This window comes from Gracilinanus agilis, chromosome 2 (genome assembly GCF_016433145.1).
Source record: "Gracilinanus agilis isolate LMUSP501 chromosome 2, AgileGrace, whole genome shotgun sequence".
NCBI lineage: Eukaryota > Metazoa > Chordata > Mammalia > Didelphimorphia > Didelphidae > Gracilinanus > Gracilinanus agilis.
In genome coordinates, this window is record NC_058131.1 from 422,440,948 (window position 1) to 422,455,619 (window position 14,672).

Sequence of the window (14,672 nt, forward strand, 5' to 3'; positions counted from 1 at the left end):
GTAGTCTAATCTTTCATCCGAGTATACTCTTCCAAGATGGTCTTTTTAATTTTGCTTTAAAATTTATAATGTTGAAATCTTCTGGAGACACTTCATTCCACTGTTGAGAGACTGCAAGACTTAGGAAATTTTTCCTTATATCGAGACAAAACTTGTCTCTATTTGTTGTTCCTAGTTCTTTCTGATGAAAACAAGTCAAATCTTTCTTGCATGGAATAACCATTTAACTTCATGAAGAGAGTTTTACTTTTCTATATTGTCCAAGAATACCTTCTCCAATTTCCTTCACTTCAAACTGTTTGAATTATTAGATTGTAAGCTCCCTGAGACTGGGGATTGTCTTTTGCCTCTTTTTGTATCCCAAGCACTTAGCACAGTTCCTGGCATATAGCAAGTGCTTAATAAATATTTACCAATTGATTGATTGAACTAGAGACTCCATTATACTGGGCTTATACCCAAAGGAAGTCATTGATAGGAAGCAAGTCTCCATAGACTCCAAAATTTTTATAGCAGTCCTTTTTGTGATACCTAAGAATTAGAAACATTAATAATTAATAATATAATTAGATGCTAATTAATTGAAAAATAACTAAACAAATTGTGGCATAGGAATGTAATGGAATATTACTGTGCTATAAGAACTGATGTGTGTGATAAGTGCAGAGAAGCTTGTGTAAAAAGGAATTCTTTATTCCTTTTTTAATTTAACAGGGGACCTGGAGTTCCTCTTACCATAGAGGTGTGTAAGGATTAGCCAGCCCACAGTGACAGGAAGTAGAAACCATAGAGACAGGAAGTGACGCAGAAAAAGGATATAAAAAAGGTTGACATTTGCTTACAGTGAGGAGAGGTAGTTGCTGACAGTTAGGGTTGGCAGTTGTGGGGAAATTGGCTGCTGAGTGTGAGTTGGTCATTGGGGGTTGGTTGCTGGTGATGTGGGTTGGTTATTAGTTGGTAGAATATAAAGGTGGGCTTGAGCTTATTGAGAGGACTTTTGGCTTTAGCCTTTAGAGGGCTTTTTGACTTTTTCTGGGTTGGAAGGTAGTTGGTCTTCTTTGACCAACCTTATTGGGGGTGGATTAAAGATTGATTGGTTTGGTTTTGATTGGGTGGATTGGGTTGGAACTTTGTGGTGTGGTTGTTATTATCGGTAGTTATAGGCAGTTTTAGGTAAACATAGTTAGTCATAGATAGTTATAGGATAACTAGTATAGCCATTAGGAAAATTTTTCTGCCCCTTTCCTATATTTCCCTCTTATTACATTCTTTTCCTATCTCTATTTAAATTAAACTAAATTGTTAATTTTTAAAAGCTGCTAGAAGTTTTCTTTTCTCTGGCTTAAAGGGATAATATTAATTTACAACTACTGTATTTTCATTAAAACTTAAATTATTAAAAGCTGCTCTCTTTTTTTGTCAAAACTTCTAATTTAAGCCTTACACTTGGAAAGATCTATTTGAGTGAAATAAACAGCACCACATATGTGTATATATTTAAACATATACATATAAAGTAACAACAGTGTAAACAAAAAGAACAACCAAATATCAAAAAATCCCAAGTGAATGCAACAAAGTTACAAAGCTTAAGCAGGACTTAAATGAAGAGATATGAGAAGATATCCCCAACAAACCCTTTGTACAGATAGAAAGATCACAGGGGTTACACATTACACATTTTTGGACTTTTTTCTATATGTTGATCAGTTGCACTATTTTTCCCCTCAACTGTCTGTTATATGTGATGCTTCCTTGGGAGGGAGCAGCAGGGACACTTTTTTTAAAATTCAAAAAATATTTTATTTTTCCAATTACATGTAATAACAATTTTCCACATACATTTCTGATGTTATAAGATCCAAATTGTCTCCTTCCCTCCTTTCCCTCCCTCCTGAATATGGTAAGCCATTCAATCTGGTTATACATGTATTATTATGTAAATATTTCCATATCGTTCATTTTTGTAAGAGTATATTCTTATAAAACTAAAACCCCCCAAATAAAACCACAAATAAACTAAAGTGTTAAATCATATGCTTTCATCTGCATTCCAACTCTTAACAGTTTGTTCTCTGGAGGCAGACAGCACTCTTTGTCATAAGTTCCTCAGAATTGCCCTGGATCCTTGTATTGCTGAGACTAGCTAAGTGTTTCACAGTTGGTCATTGTACAATGTTACTGTTACTGTGTACAATGTTCTCCTGGTTTTATTTACTTCCCTTGGGAGCAGGGATGACTTGAGATAATTATGATGATATAAGAAACAATATATTAATAAAAACAAATTTAAAAATTATTATCATTGGCAATCAAAGACTCTTTTACTTTTGTCTTTGTATTCCTAATGTTTGACATAGTAGGTGATTAATGCTTATTGGTTGATTCCTATAGTCAGAGATGACTGAACTTAGAATGTGGGGTTGTATAGTTAGAAAGTATTGTTATAAAGAAAATAGGACTCTGATACTACTATGCTTCTAGGGGATATTGGTTAGGGAAGCTATGTCTTTGTATTCCCCTAGGTAGCTGGTGACTGGGGAAACACCAACCCAATCACCCTTGCTGGATGATATAATTCCCTTATTCTAAATAACAGTGCTGGGGGAGGTGGGGGGGGGGTGAAGGGGAAAGTAAGAGCATGAATCATGTAACCATGTTAACTTTTCTAAAAAATAAACATTTAAAAAAAAATAAATAACAGTGCCCAGGCAGGGCCCTTAATGGTCTGGTGGATGGGTAACCCTTTCAGGTCCCACCTGGGGTTGGATTAATTATTAATATTGGGCTCTAATTAGCCTTGGATCACGTTTTCATCTGACTGTGTTGCTCCCTCCCCAAGGGTCGTGATATAATGACCACTCAGGAAGGTACTTAATGAAACTTTATCTATTGAACTTAAATAGAGAAAGGAATAACTAGGAATGGACTGGGTATAGGAGACCCTGTCACACTAATATCTATCATCAATAATCCCTCAGGACTATAGGCTGTTGTTTCAGTAAAGCTGGAGCTATTGTTTTTCACACTCCTCTGGTTCAGCCTGGCCGCTACCAAACCAGAGAGGGCAATCTGCTCGGTTGGTACAGATATTATGATTTCTCTCAGCTTCCTTATTATCAGTTTGTGATATGTCAGCCTTGACAGCCTTCAGGAAATATCCACCCTTACCTCCCTCTTCTTCTTCACCTCCCTTCCTCCCGTTCACCACCCCGGCCTAGATACCTAAATAGCTAAAGATGATTCAAATGCCTAAAGATCTAGGGAGATTCAGGGAGAACCAATGACCCACTGTCAGGGATCCACAGATCAATGCTCCAAGACCCAAGATCAAAGATCAATGGTCAAAGGCCAAGGACCAAATCCAAAAAGGCCCAAAGACCAAAGACTCCCCCAACCCCCCATGGCTGTTAGGGGTATTTATATCTCAGGCCAACTGCCTTTGTCCTGTCCTCATGGCCTCTGGGAACATTCCAAAGTCTCCAACTATCTTTACCTGTCAATCAAGGTGAAACTAACAATTCTCAGAGTTTGAATATAAAAGTATTGAGTGTTCTAACATGGGAGGTTGAATGACTCTTTGTTGGGAGGTATAATAGAGAAGATTCCTCTTCTGGATATCTTGATTTTTCCTCTAATGCATAGAGCCTATGATTATATGAAGGGCTCACATGGGAACCTAAGCATACTATATCACATGATTTGTGAGAAAATTTTTTCTGCGGCCACAGTAATCCATATGTAGAGAATCAATATCTGAGGTCACAAAGTCAAGAAGTGAGCTCATTTCTGCTGTTAAGGAGCTCACTTTCTAACTGGGTTGATAAAAGATATGTAGCCAGATTTTTAGAACATGCCATATTGACAAATAGGGGAACTTCCCTTTTTTGTGTGTTTGTAATATGATTCCAGGATTCATGGCCGCCTTGGAGTTGAAGCCATGAGGCTCTTTCTTAGTAACAATTTAGAAACCGGAATCTGCTTTCCACTCTACTCTGATAATTAAATTTTGTCTTTGTCTTTTGGTGGGCTATAGCTACAGCTAGCTGGCACAGTGGCTAGAACTCTGGGCTTGGAACCGGAAAGACCTGAATTCAAATGTGGCCTCAGATACTTATTAGTAACTGCCTCAGTTTCCTCATTTGTAAAATACTTGGAGAAGGAAATGGCAAACCGCTTTGGTTTTTTCCTCTAAACTACTTGTTATATGGGGGATGGTTCTTTGGGAGGGAGGAGCAGGGAGACTTTTAAAAACCCAAAAAGAGTCATGAAGAGTCAGATATGACTGAAATGAGCTATTGTTCTTTTTGAAGTGCTTCAAAAAAGAGATTGGACAGGGAGAAACCAGGTGGCTCAGTGGATTGTGAGCCAGCCTAAAGATGGGAGATCCTGGGTTCAAATTTGGCCTCAGGCATTTCCTAACTGTGTGACCCTGAACAAATCGCCTAACCCTCATTGCCTAACCCTTACTGCTCTTCTTCCTTGGAACTTAATACATAGGAATAATTTTGAGATGGAAGGTAAGGGTTTTAAAAAAAAGAATGAAAGAGAGAACATAATATTTATATAGCACTTTAAGGCTTGCAAAGCTCTTTGCAAATATTTTCATTTGATAGAACAACCCTGGGAAATAGATGCTATTATTATCTCCATTTTACAGTTGAGGAGGTTGAGACTGAAAATGAGGTTGTGACTCTTCCCAGGGTCATGCAACTAAGTGGCTAAGGCCAGATGTAAATTCAAATTTTCATGACTCTGGCTTCAGTTCTCTAGCTGATGTGCTACCTAGCTGCTAAATGTGACAGATTTCTGTTTAGTTTTATCTTTATTTTATTTTAATAAAAAGTTTTAAGTTTTCCAAATGTATAGAATTCATCTTGTCTCCTTCCCTTCTTCCCTTCCTCCTCCCAGGGTCAACAAGCAATTCAATCTGTGCTATACATGTACATTATCATGTAAAACATAAATATGACAGGTTTTTTTGAGAGAAAGAGAACATTGATCTTACCATTTAGTCCAGTTTCCATGGCCCCAGAAACAAAAGGAATGAAGAGAAGGGGAAGCTGACTGGTTGAACAAGGATGCCTCTTAGTCATCGCTCTCTAGTGCCCCCTTGTGGTTATGTTGTGATTTCATTGGTATAGAGAACTAGTGAGGGATGCCCATGGAGCTCCATTAGCAGCTGCTTTCCAGTGTATGGTTCTAGAGGGCTGCCTGGGCCACTGAGATTTCAGTGTCAGAGGTGGGACTTGGATCTAGGTCTTTTTGACTCTGTATGGCTCTATATCCACACACCATTGCCTGCATGGACTGATATTCCCTAGTGCTCTGTTTCCCACTACATCCAAGCATCACTTAAAGGAATTAGAGGAGTAAAGCACCCCAGGCATCATCATCACCATTGTTGCTAAGGTGTACAGATTGCTTAACTTTCCACAGATCCCATTTTAGAGAAGTAAACCGTCTCAAGAGAGGGGAGTGGAGAGACTGGGGAGGTATTGAGCCAGGACTCAAACCTCAGCCTCCTGTTTTTAAGCTCAAGAATCCTCTCTACAACATTCCTAATAAATGGTGACCTAAGAGTGCTATATTTGGAGTGAGAAGGCTCGTGTTCAAATCTTGACTCTTGCTACTTACTACCTAGTAAGATTTAATGATCCTTTAATTTAAATAAAAAATTTTAATTTAATTTGTCATTTAAACTATCAGGATCTTGTTAGAGATTTGCCCCAGGCATATAGCAAGTCAGAGATTGAACCAGGACTCAATCCCAGGTCTGTTATCTCTTGGTCCATTGCTGTTTTCATTACTTAGAGTTTTGTGACCTTAAGGCAAGTCTCTTCACCTTCAAACTTTGTTTTCCCTTTTATAAAATGAGAGATTATAATAATACACAAAACTTTTGTGAGAAAAGCACTTTGTAAACCTTTACATTTGTAGGAATTTAGGAACACCAGAATATTGTATTTTTGTTTTCATGCCCTTATGACCACTGAAATAGCCTGTTTTATTATAAAATTTCTTCTCACAACAGCCCTTGGAAGTTGGCAGTGCAGAGATTATGATGCTCATTTTATAGATGAATAACCTGTGGCTAAGAGAAAAATAACTTGCCTGAGGTAACCTCACAAAATTAAAGGCAGAGACTGAAGTAGAAGCCAGTTCTGATCCCATGGTCCAGAGTTCCTTCTGTTTAACCTCATTGCTTTGCTGTAGTTATTTTCCATGAAATCTGCTTATGACAGTATGGGCTTCTGACCTGCCACCTCATGGGGGAAGGATGGATGGGGACCAACTACAGCAGACTAACTATCTCTCTGCTTCTGCTCCTAGTACTAGTTCCTGGGAGCAACCTGTTCATGACTCTGAGGAAGCTGCCCATGTTTAATGATGAAGAATACTCTCAAGAACAGCAGCTACCGGCAGACACTCTGGCCCTTCCGTGAGTACTAAAGGGCTATGTCCAGGCACAGGACATGGTTTTGGGTGGAGAATAAGGGAGAAGGAGGGAAAACCCAGGAAACCTTGAAATACAGCCTAACCCCCAATCTGAGTGAGGGAGGCTTGAGATGTCACAGAAAGGGAGAGAAGGGTCAAGAGCTTTTGAAAGACTTGCCTATTAATTTTTTCTTTCCTCCTACTTTCCCTCCTTCCTCCCTCTTTCCCATTTATTCTTCTTCTTCTGTCTCCTCTTTTATATCAGTATACCATTGTGTATTTTTCCCCAAAGTACTTTTCCTTAATTATTTCATATCATCTTTACAGTGATCCTAAGAAGTAGTTGAGGATCATCTATCCTACTTTTCTGATGGAAAAATAGTCCTGAAAAGAGGAAATGATTTGCAAAGTTATGTGACCAGCCATTACATCATCTATAAAAGTTAATATTTTTGTTTCCATTTTGTCTCTGCTTATTCCTTTATTTTTTTCCTTATTGCTATAGATAACATTTTTTTATCTGGGGATTTTTAATTAGTTCTCTTTCTAATTTTTCAAGTTGCAAGCCCAATTCATTTCCCTCTCTATTTTGTTGATATAGACACTCAGAGATATAAATTTTCCCCCGAGTATAGCTTTGACTGTATTCCATAGATTTTGATATGTTGTATCCTCATTGTAATTTTCTTTAATGAAGTTAGTAATTGTTTCTATGATTTATTTTTTGACCCGCTAGTTTTAAAGAATTAGATTATTTAGTTTCTAATTAATTAAAAATTTTTTTCCCCATGGACCCTTATTAATTATAATTTTTATTGCATTATGCTCTGAAAAAGTTGTATTTATTTTTTCTGCTTTTCTGTATTTGTTTGCAATTTATAGCTAGTAGTTTTAGAGTATAGAAAAATAAAATATAGAAATAATGATAATGGACATCCTTGCTTTGCTCTTAAACTTATTGGAAAGGCCTTGAGTATTTCTCCATTATTTATTCAATTGTTTTAGTTGTGTCTGACTTTTTGTGACCCCATTTTGAGTATTTTTTGATAACCAGAGTGGTTTGCCATTTTCTTCTCTAGCTCATTTTATAGCTTAGGAATCTGAGGGAAAGAGTGTTATCTGACTTGCCCAGAGTTATATAGCCAGTAGGTGTCTGAGGCTGGATTTGAACTCAGGAAGATGAGTCTTCCTGATGTCAGGCCCAGCACTCTATATAATATCCACCCAACTTCCCATTTCTCCATTACATCATTACGTATATTGCTTGATTTTAAATAGATACTATTTGCCATATTAAAGAAAGCTTCATTTATTCCTATACTTTTAGTGTGTTATTTTTTAATATAAAGGACAGTTGTATTTTGTTAAATGCTTTTTGGGTATCTTTTGATATAATAATGTGATTTAAAATTACTTTTTTTTTTAAACCATTAACTTATGTATATTGGCTCCTAGGTGGAAGAATGGTAAGGGTGGGCAATGGGGGTCAAGTGACTTGCCCAGGGTCACACAGCTGGGAAGTGTCTGAGGCCGGATTTGAACCTAGGACCTCCCATCTCTAGGCCTGACTCTCAATCCACTGAGCTACCCAGCTGCCCCCTAAAATTACTTTTTAATTGATATTTTCCATTATAATTTTACTTTTCATAGTATTGAACCAACTTTGTATTTCTGATATTAATTCAACCTGGCCATAGTGTATAATTTCTTTTCTTTTTCTTTCTTTTTTTTTTTTAAACCCTTACCTTCCATCTTAAATTCAATTTTGCATACTCATTCCAAGGCAGAAGAGTGGTAAGGGCTAGACATTGGGGGTTAAGTGACTTGCCCAGGGGTCCACAACTAGGAAGTGTCTGAGGCCAGATTTGAATCTAGTACCTCCTGTCTCTGGGTTTGGCTCTCAATCCACTGAGTCACCTAGCTGTACCCCATATGTTACTATGGCTTCTTTGCTAATTTTTTAGTCAATGTTTTGTCATTGATGATATATATTTTTCTGTCTTTTTAATGTCTTCCTGGTTTAAGTATTAGGTCTATATCATCTCATAGAAGGATTTGGTAGGATCTCTTCTTATCTATAATAGTAGAATTGTTCTTCAGATGTTTGATGGAATTCACTTGTAAATTCATCTGGTCTTATGAGTGTTTTGTGGTAGGTAGGAATTCCTTTGTGGTATGTGTATTTTCTTTTTCTAGGATTGGATTATTTAAATTTCTATTTCTTCTATTAAGCTGTAAGAAAACAATTTTACATTTTTCTTCAGATACATCCATTTCATTTATCAATTTTGTTAGCATATGAATTTGGAACTATGCCCAAAGAGCTCTAAAAGACTGCCTGCCCTTCGATCCAGCCATACCATTCTTGGGTTTGTACCCCAAAGAGATAATAGGGAAAAAGACTTGTATAAAAATATTTATAGCTGTGCTCTTTGTGGTGGCAAAAAACTGGAAAACGAGGGTATGCCCTTCAATTGGGGAATGGCTTAACAAATTGTGGTATATGCTGGTGATGGAATACTCAAAGGAATAATAAACTGGAGGAATTCCATGTGAATTGGAATGACCGTTAGGAATTGATGCAGAGTGAAAGGAGCAGAATCGGAAGAACATTGTACACAGAGACTGATACACTGTGGTAAAATCGAATGTAATAGACTTCTGTACTAGCAGCAATGCAATGACCGAGGACAGTTCTGAGGCACTTATGGAAAAGAATGCTATCCACATCCAGAGGAAGAACTGTGGGAGTAGAAACAGAAGAAAAGCAACTGCTTGAACACATGGGTTGAGGCGGACATGATTGGGGATGTAGACTCGAAACTACCACACCAATGCAACTACCAATAATATGGAAATAGGTCTTGATTGATGACACATGTTAAAACCAGTGGAAATGTGTTTTGGCTATGGGGGTGTGTGTGTGAAGGGGAAAGTAAGAACATGAATCATGTAACCATGGAAGATTTTTCTAAAAAATAAAATTAAAAAAAAAAATAAAGAAGGAAGAGAGAAAAGAAAAAGAAAAAATTTTTGTTAGCATATGATTGGTCAGAATAGTTTCTAATTTCTTTTATTTCTGTTTCATTCATTTTAAGTTCTATTTTTCCTTTTTTATATTGGAAATTTAATTTTATCAATTTTATTTAAAAAATTTAGCTCCTACTTATTTATCTAAAGGATTTTTTATTTTGAATTTTGTATCATTTTGATTTTCAGAATTCTCATTTTTGTATTTCATTGATTTATTGCTTTTCTCTATTTTTGTTTTTAGTTGCATGCACCCTAATTTCTCTCTTTTGTCGATGAAAATGTTTAGACATACATTTTCCTGTAAGGACTGATTTAGCTGTATCCCAAAATTTTTATGTTGAATCATTTTGGATATTTTCTTTTATGAAATTATTTAATACTCCTCTGACTTGTTTTTTGTCTCACCAGTTCTCCAATGTTAAATTATTTAGTCTTCATTTTAAGTTTGAATCCTTTTTCCAGATTCACTTTATTATAGTTATAATTTTTATGTTGTGGTCTGTAAAAGTTGTGTCATTGTCTGCTTTTCTATAATTATTTAAACGTTTTTAACACTAGTACACAGCCCATTTGACTTAGAAACACTGTTCACAGCTGAAAAATATATATAGTCATTTCAATTCCAACTTATCTGCAGAGATTTATCTTACCTGACTTTTCTAAAATTCTGTACAGGTTCTTAACTTTTTTCTAATTTATCTTTTTGTTTGTCTAGTTCTAAGAAGGAAATATTGAGGTCTACAACTATTAAAACTTTTCTGCTTAGCTCTTTACAACTTTGTTAGCTTTTTCAGTGGAAAAAACCAGTGGAAATGTGCATTGGCTGTGTGGGGGGGGGAAGGGTAGGGGAGTGGGCAGTAGAGGGAAGAGTAAGAACATGAATCATGTAACCATGGAAAAATCTTTTATTATAAAATAAAAAAAAAATTAAAAAATGCCTCCCTGGGGCAGCTGGGTAGCTCAGTGGATTGAGAGCCAGGCCTAGAGACAGGAGGTCCTAGGTTCAAATCCGGCCTCTGACACTTCCCAGCTGTGTGACCCTTGGCAAGTCACTTGACCCCCATTGCCTACCCTTACCAATCTTCCACCTATAAGTCAATACACAGAAGTTAAGGGTTTAAAATTAAAAAAAATAAAAATAAAAAAAAATGCCTCCCTTTCCTCCAATTTCCTCCTTTTTTATTTCTCTTCTTCCTCATGTTGCCTGAAATGTATTTCTGTATATAACTCTGTGACTTCTTTTTTTTTTGTTTTTGTATTCTTCTTTTCTTTGACAAATTCAGATGAGAGTGAGGTTTAAATATCAGGTTCTTACTCTTCCCCATTCTCCCCTACTTCTTGTTTGTTTAGATATATACTTGTAAACTCCATTAACTTTCCTTCTCCTTCCTCTCCCTTCTCCCAGTACTGTATTCCTCTTTCTTCCTAGTGTATTCCTCTTTCTTTCCTTTCTTAATTGAATCAAGACCAAATAGAATCACTCTTAGGCTTTGTTTAATTGGATTCCCTTTCTGACGCCTAATGATGATAGGATTCATAGAGGACTTTTACAATAGCTTCATAATAGAATGTGAGCAGTTTATGTTTATTTATTCAATAATGTTTGTTTTTTCATGTTTCTCTTAACACTTGTTTTTGAATTTCGGGGTTTTTGCAGGGCTCTGGTTTTTCCTGTCAGGAATGCTTGGAAGTCCTTATTTCATTAAAGATTCACTTTCTCCTTCTGTAGGATTGTATTCAGTTTTACTGAGGATGTTATTCTTGGTTGCAAGTCTACATCTTTTGCCTTCTGGTATATTGTATTCCAAGCTCTCTGCTAATTTATAATGGAGCCGTTAAATTAGGAGTAATCCTGACATGACACCTCAGTACTTGAATTCTCATTTCTGATTGCTTGCAGTATTTTTTTTTTCATTGACCTCTGAATCCAGGGAGTTTTCATTTTGGGATTTCTTTCAGGCAGTGCCCAGTGGATTACTTCAGTTTTCACTTTACTCTCTGGTTCTAAGAGATCTGGACAGTATTCTTTTATGGTTTCTTGAAATATGATGTTTAGGGTTTTTTGTTTTGTTTTGTTTTTTGGTCATGGAGGTAGTATGATGATTCTTAGTTTTTTTTCTCTTTGATTTGTTTTTGAGATCAGTTATTCCTCCAAAAATTTATTTATTTAATTTAGAGTGTTTTTCCATGGTTACATGATTCATGTTCTTTCCCTCCCCTTCTCCCTCCCTGTTCCTGTAGCCAATGAGCAATTCCACTGGGTTTTACATATATTATTGTTCAAGACTTATTTCCATATTATTAATATTTACAATAGAATGATCATTTAGCGTCTACATCCCCAATCATATCCCCATTGAACCATGTGATCAAGCAAATGTTTTTCTTCTGTGTTTCTACTCCCACAGTTCTTTCTTTGGATAGGGATAGCGTTCTTTCTCATAATTCCCTCAGAATTGTCCTCTATCATTGCATTGATGCAAGTAGGACATCAATTATTATTTTTTTTTAAACCCTTGTACTTTGGTGTATTGTCTCATAGGTGGAAGATTGGTAAGGGTGGGCAATGGGGGTCAAGTGACTTGCCCAGGGTCACACAGCTGGGAAGTGGCTGAGGCCGGGTTTGAACCTAGGACCTCCTGTCTCTAGGCCTGACTCTCACTCCACTGAGCTACCCAGCTGCCCAAGATCAATTATTTTTGCTATGAGAAGCCTTATATTTTCTAACATTAAAAAATATTTTGAATTTTGTTTTAATACTTCTCCTGATCTCGTGGAATTATAGACTTCTGTTTGGTCTATTTTAATTTTCAGAGAGTTTATTGCTAGTACAGGTTTTATACCTCTTTTGTTAAGCTATTGACTTCTTTTCCAATTCTTTCTTTTATAATTCTCATTTCCTTTCCAATTTTTTTCCCTTTATTTTCATTGATAAAAATATTTTTAAACTTTTGCTTCATTTCTTCCAGGAAACCTAGTTGAACTTTGCCCAAGATGTGTTTTTCTTTGAGGCTCTTTTTATAGATGTTTTGGACTTATTCTTTTTTTCGGTTTGTGTTATAAACATCTTGTCATTGTGATAGCATTTTTTGTGGTGGGATTTCTTTTTTGTTCATTTGTTATTCCAAACTACCTCCTGACTTTGGACTTGATATTTGGGACTGGGCTTTATGCAACTTTTGGAAGGAAAGTCTTGTTACTGCTTTCTGGAAGTATTGAGTGTTGTATTATTTCAAAATCTTGGGGACAGCTCAGCTTGGGGACCTACAAGCTTTCAGTGCTCCTAAAGGGGTCTGATCCAGGGCAATGTCTTATTGCTGCTCCCCTGGTCTTAATTCTGCAATTTCCTGACTTAGGTTTGAGTCTGAGCAACTGAATAATTTAGCTGGACAAAAAGTCAATCAGCTGGGAAGCTGTGCTGGTTCAGAATGTAAAACTCCAGGCTTCCCTTTGGTTTGTAACTGCTGTCTGGGTTATTTCTCTGTACACTGCAGACCAGGATAGATGCTGGAATTGCCCTGCTCCTGTGCTGGAACTGTATCACTGCCATTTGCTTCTGAATATGTTCCTATCAGCCCAGGCCTGTTGCAGTGACTTGCTCTAGAAGGCAACCTATAGATGCAGGTTCTTTTCCATGGTCAGCCTTGGATGTGTGACCTTGAATCTGGTACTGGGTGGAAAAGCTGCCATTTGGCACATTTTTCAAAATAGAGCCCCAGTATGTGTCTGGGGCTGCCTACATGTGTTAGAATGCTTCATTTTTTGCTCATTTTTGGCTGGACTCCATCCTGGTGTCTAGAAATTCTTTGTCTATACTGGTCTGGACTGGAAAAATTACTATTATTTTTCTCTGAGATTTCTCCATCAGGATTTAATCTGATGGGTTTTCCAGATCTGTTAGGAGGCATTTTAGGGAAGTATCTGAGAGTATCCTGCTATACTTGGCCCTGCCCAGCTTACTGTGTTTCTACAAAATTTTTGAGCTAGTCTGTATTTATATGTGTAATCAACACTCCTTTGTCCTGTTAAGATGTCAGGTTCATGAAATTTGCACTTTTTCCACTCTTTCTATGTCTGCATACTTTTCTTTTATGCTCCAATTATACAAAATAATAAGCTCTTTCCTCTTATAATAAGCTTTTTTCTTAGTATATTTTTTCCCCACTCCTGTGGTATATCTATCTGTAATTCCTAAAACAGTGGGATTCTGAAGGGACATATCATTATCTCTTTTCCTATTAGAAGATAAGCACTTTCAAAATTATTTATCCTCTTCTAAATGCTCAATTTTAATTAACTTTCTAGGTTTTTTGATTCTTGTGTTTACATTTCAAAGTTTCATTTATTTATTAAAGTACCATTTCCTCCCACAGTGTAGTATTATACTTGATTTCTCTGGGGAAGCTATTTTTGCTTTTTTTTTTTTTTTTAAACCGTACCTTCCTTCTTGGAGTCAATTCTGTGAATTGGCTTCAAGGCAGAAGAGTGGTAAGGACTAGGCAAATGGGGGTCAAGTGACTTGCCCAGGGTCACACAGCTAGGAAGTGTCTTGAGGCCAGATTTGAACCTAGGACCTCCCGTCTCTAGGCCTGGCTTTCAATCCACTGAGCCACCCAGCTGCCTCCTATTTTTGCTTTTAAGTTTTCTTATTTTCCTTTTGGAATAGAGTTTCCCAAGGTTTTTTTAATCTTTAGTATTTGCTTAATCTTGTTTGAGTCTGCCTAGTTTCTGGATATTTAAATTTTTTTCTTTCTGTCTTTTTGCTATAGTTTTTTTTTTAATTTAAACATTTATTAATAATCATTTCTAACATGGTTACATGATTCATGCTCCTACTTTCCCCTTCACCCCCCGCACTCCCCCCACCCATGGCCAACGCACATTTCCACTGGTTTTATCATGTGTCCTTGATCAAGACCTATTTCCAAATTGTTGGTGGTTGCATTGGTGTGGTAGTTTTGAGTCCACATCCCAAATCATGTCCACCCCAACCCATGCGTTCAAGCAGTTGCTTTTCTTATATGTTTCCTCTCCTGCAGTCCTTCCTCTGAATGTGGGTAGCGTCTTTACCATAAATCCCTCAGAGCTGTCTCGTGTCATTGCTTTCTGCTGGTACAGAAGCCCATTACATTCAATTTTACCACAGTATATCAATCTCTGTGTACAGTGTTCTTCTGGCTCTGCTCCTTTCGCTCTGCATC

At 36.8% G+C, this 14,672-nt stretch overlaps 1 protein-coding gene across 1 annotated transcript in view; it reads left to right on the forward strand.

The window, feature by feature from the left end:
- Positions 1 to 14,672, forward strand: part of ASPG (asparaginase) — a 155,126-nt gene that overhangs the window by 12,286 nt on the left and 128,168 nt on the right. The window contains 2 exon segments of the mRNA XM_044659912.1: positions 6,334 to 6,442; positions 12,600 to 12,683. Coding sequence (XP_044515847.1) covers positions 6,334 to 6,442; positions 12,600 to 12,683 — 193 coding nt within the window.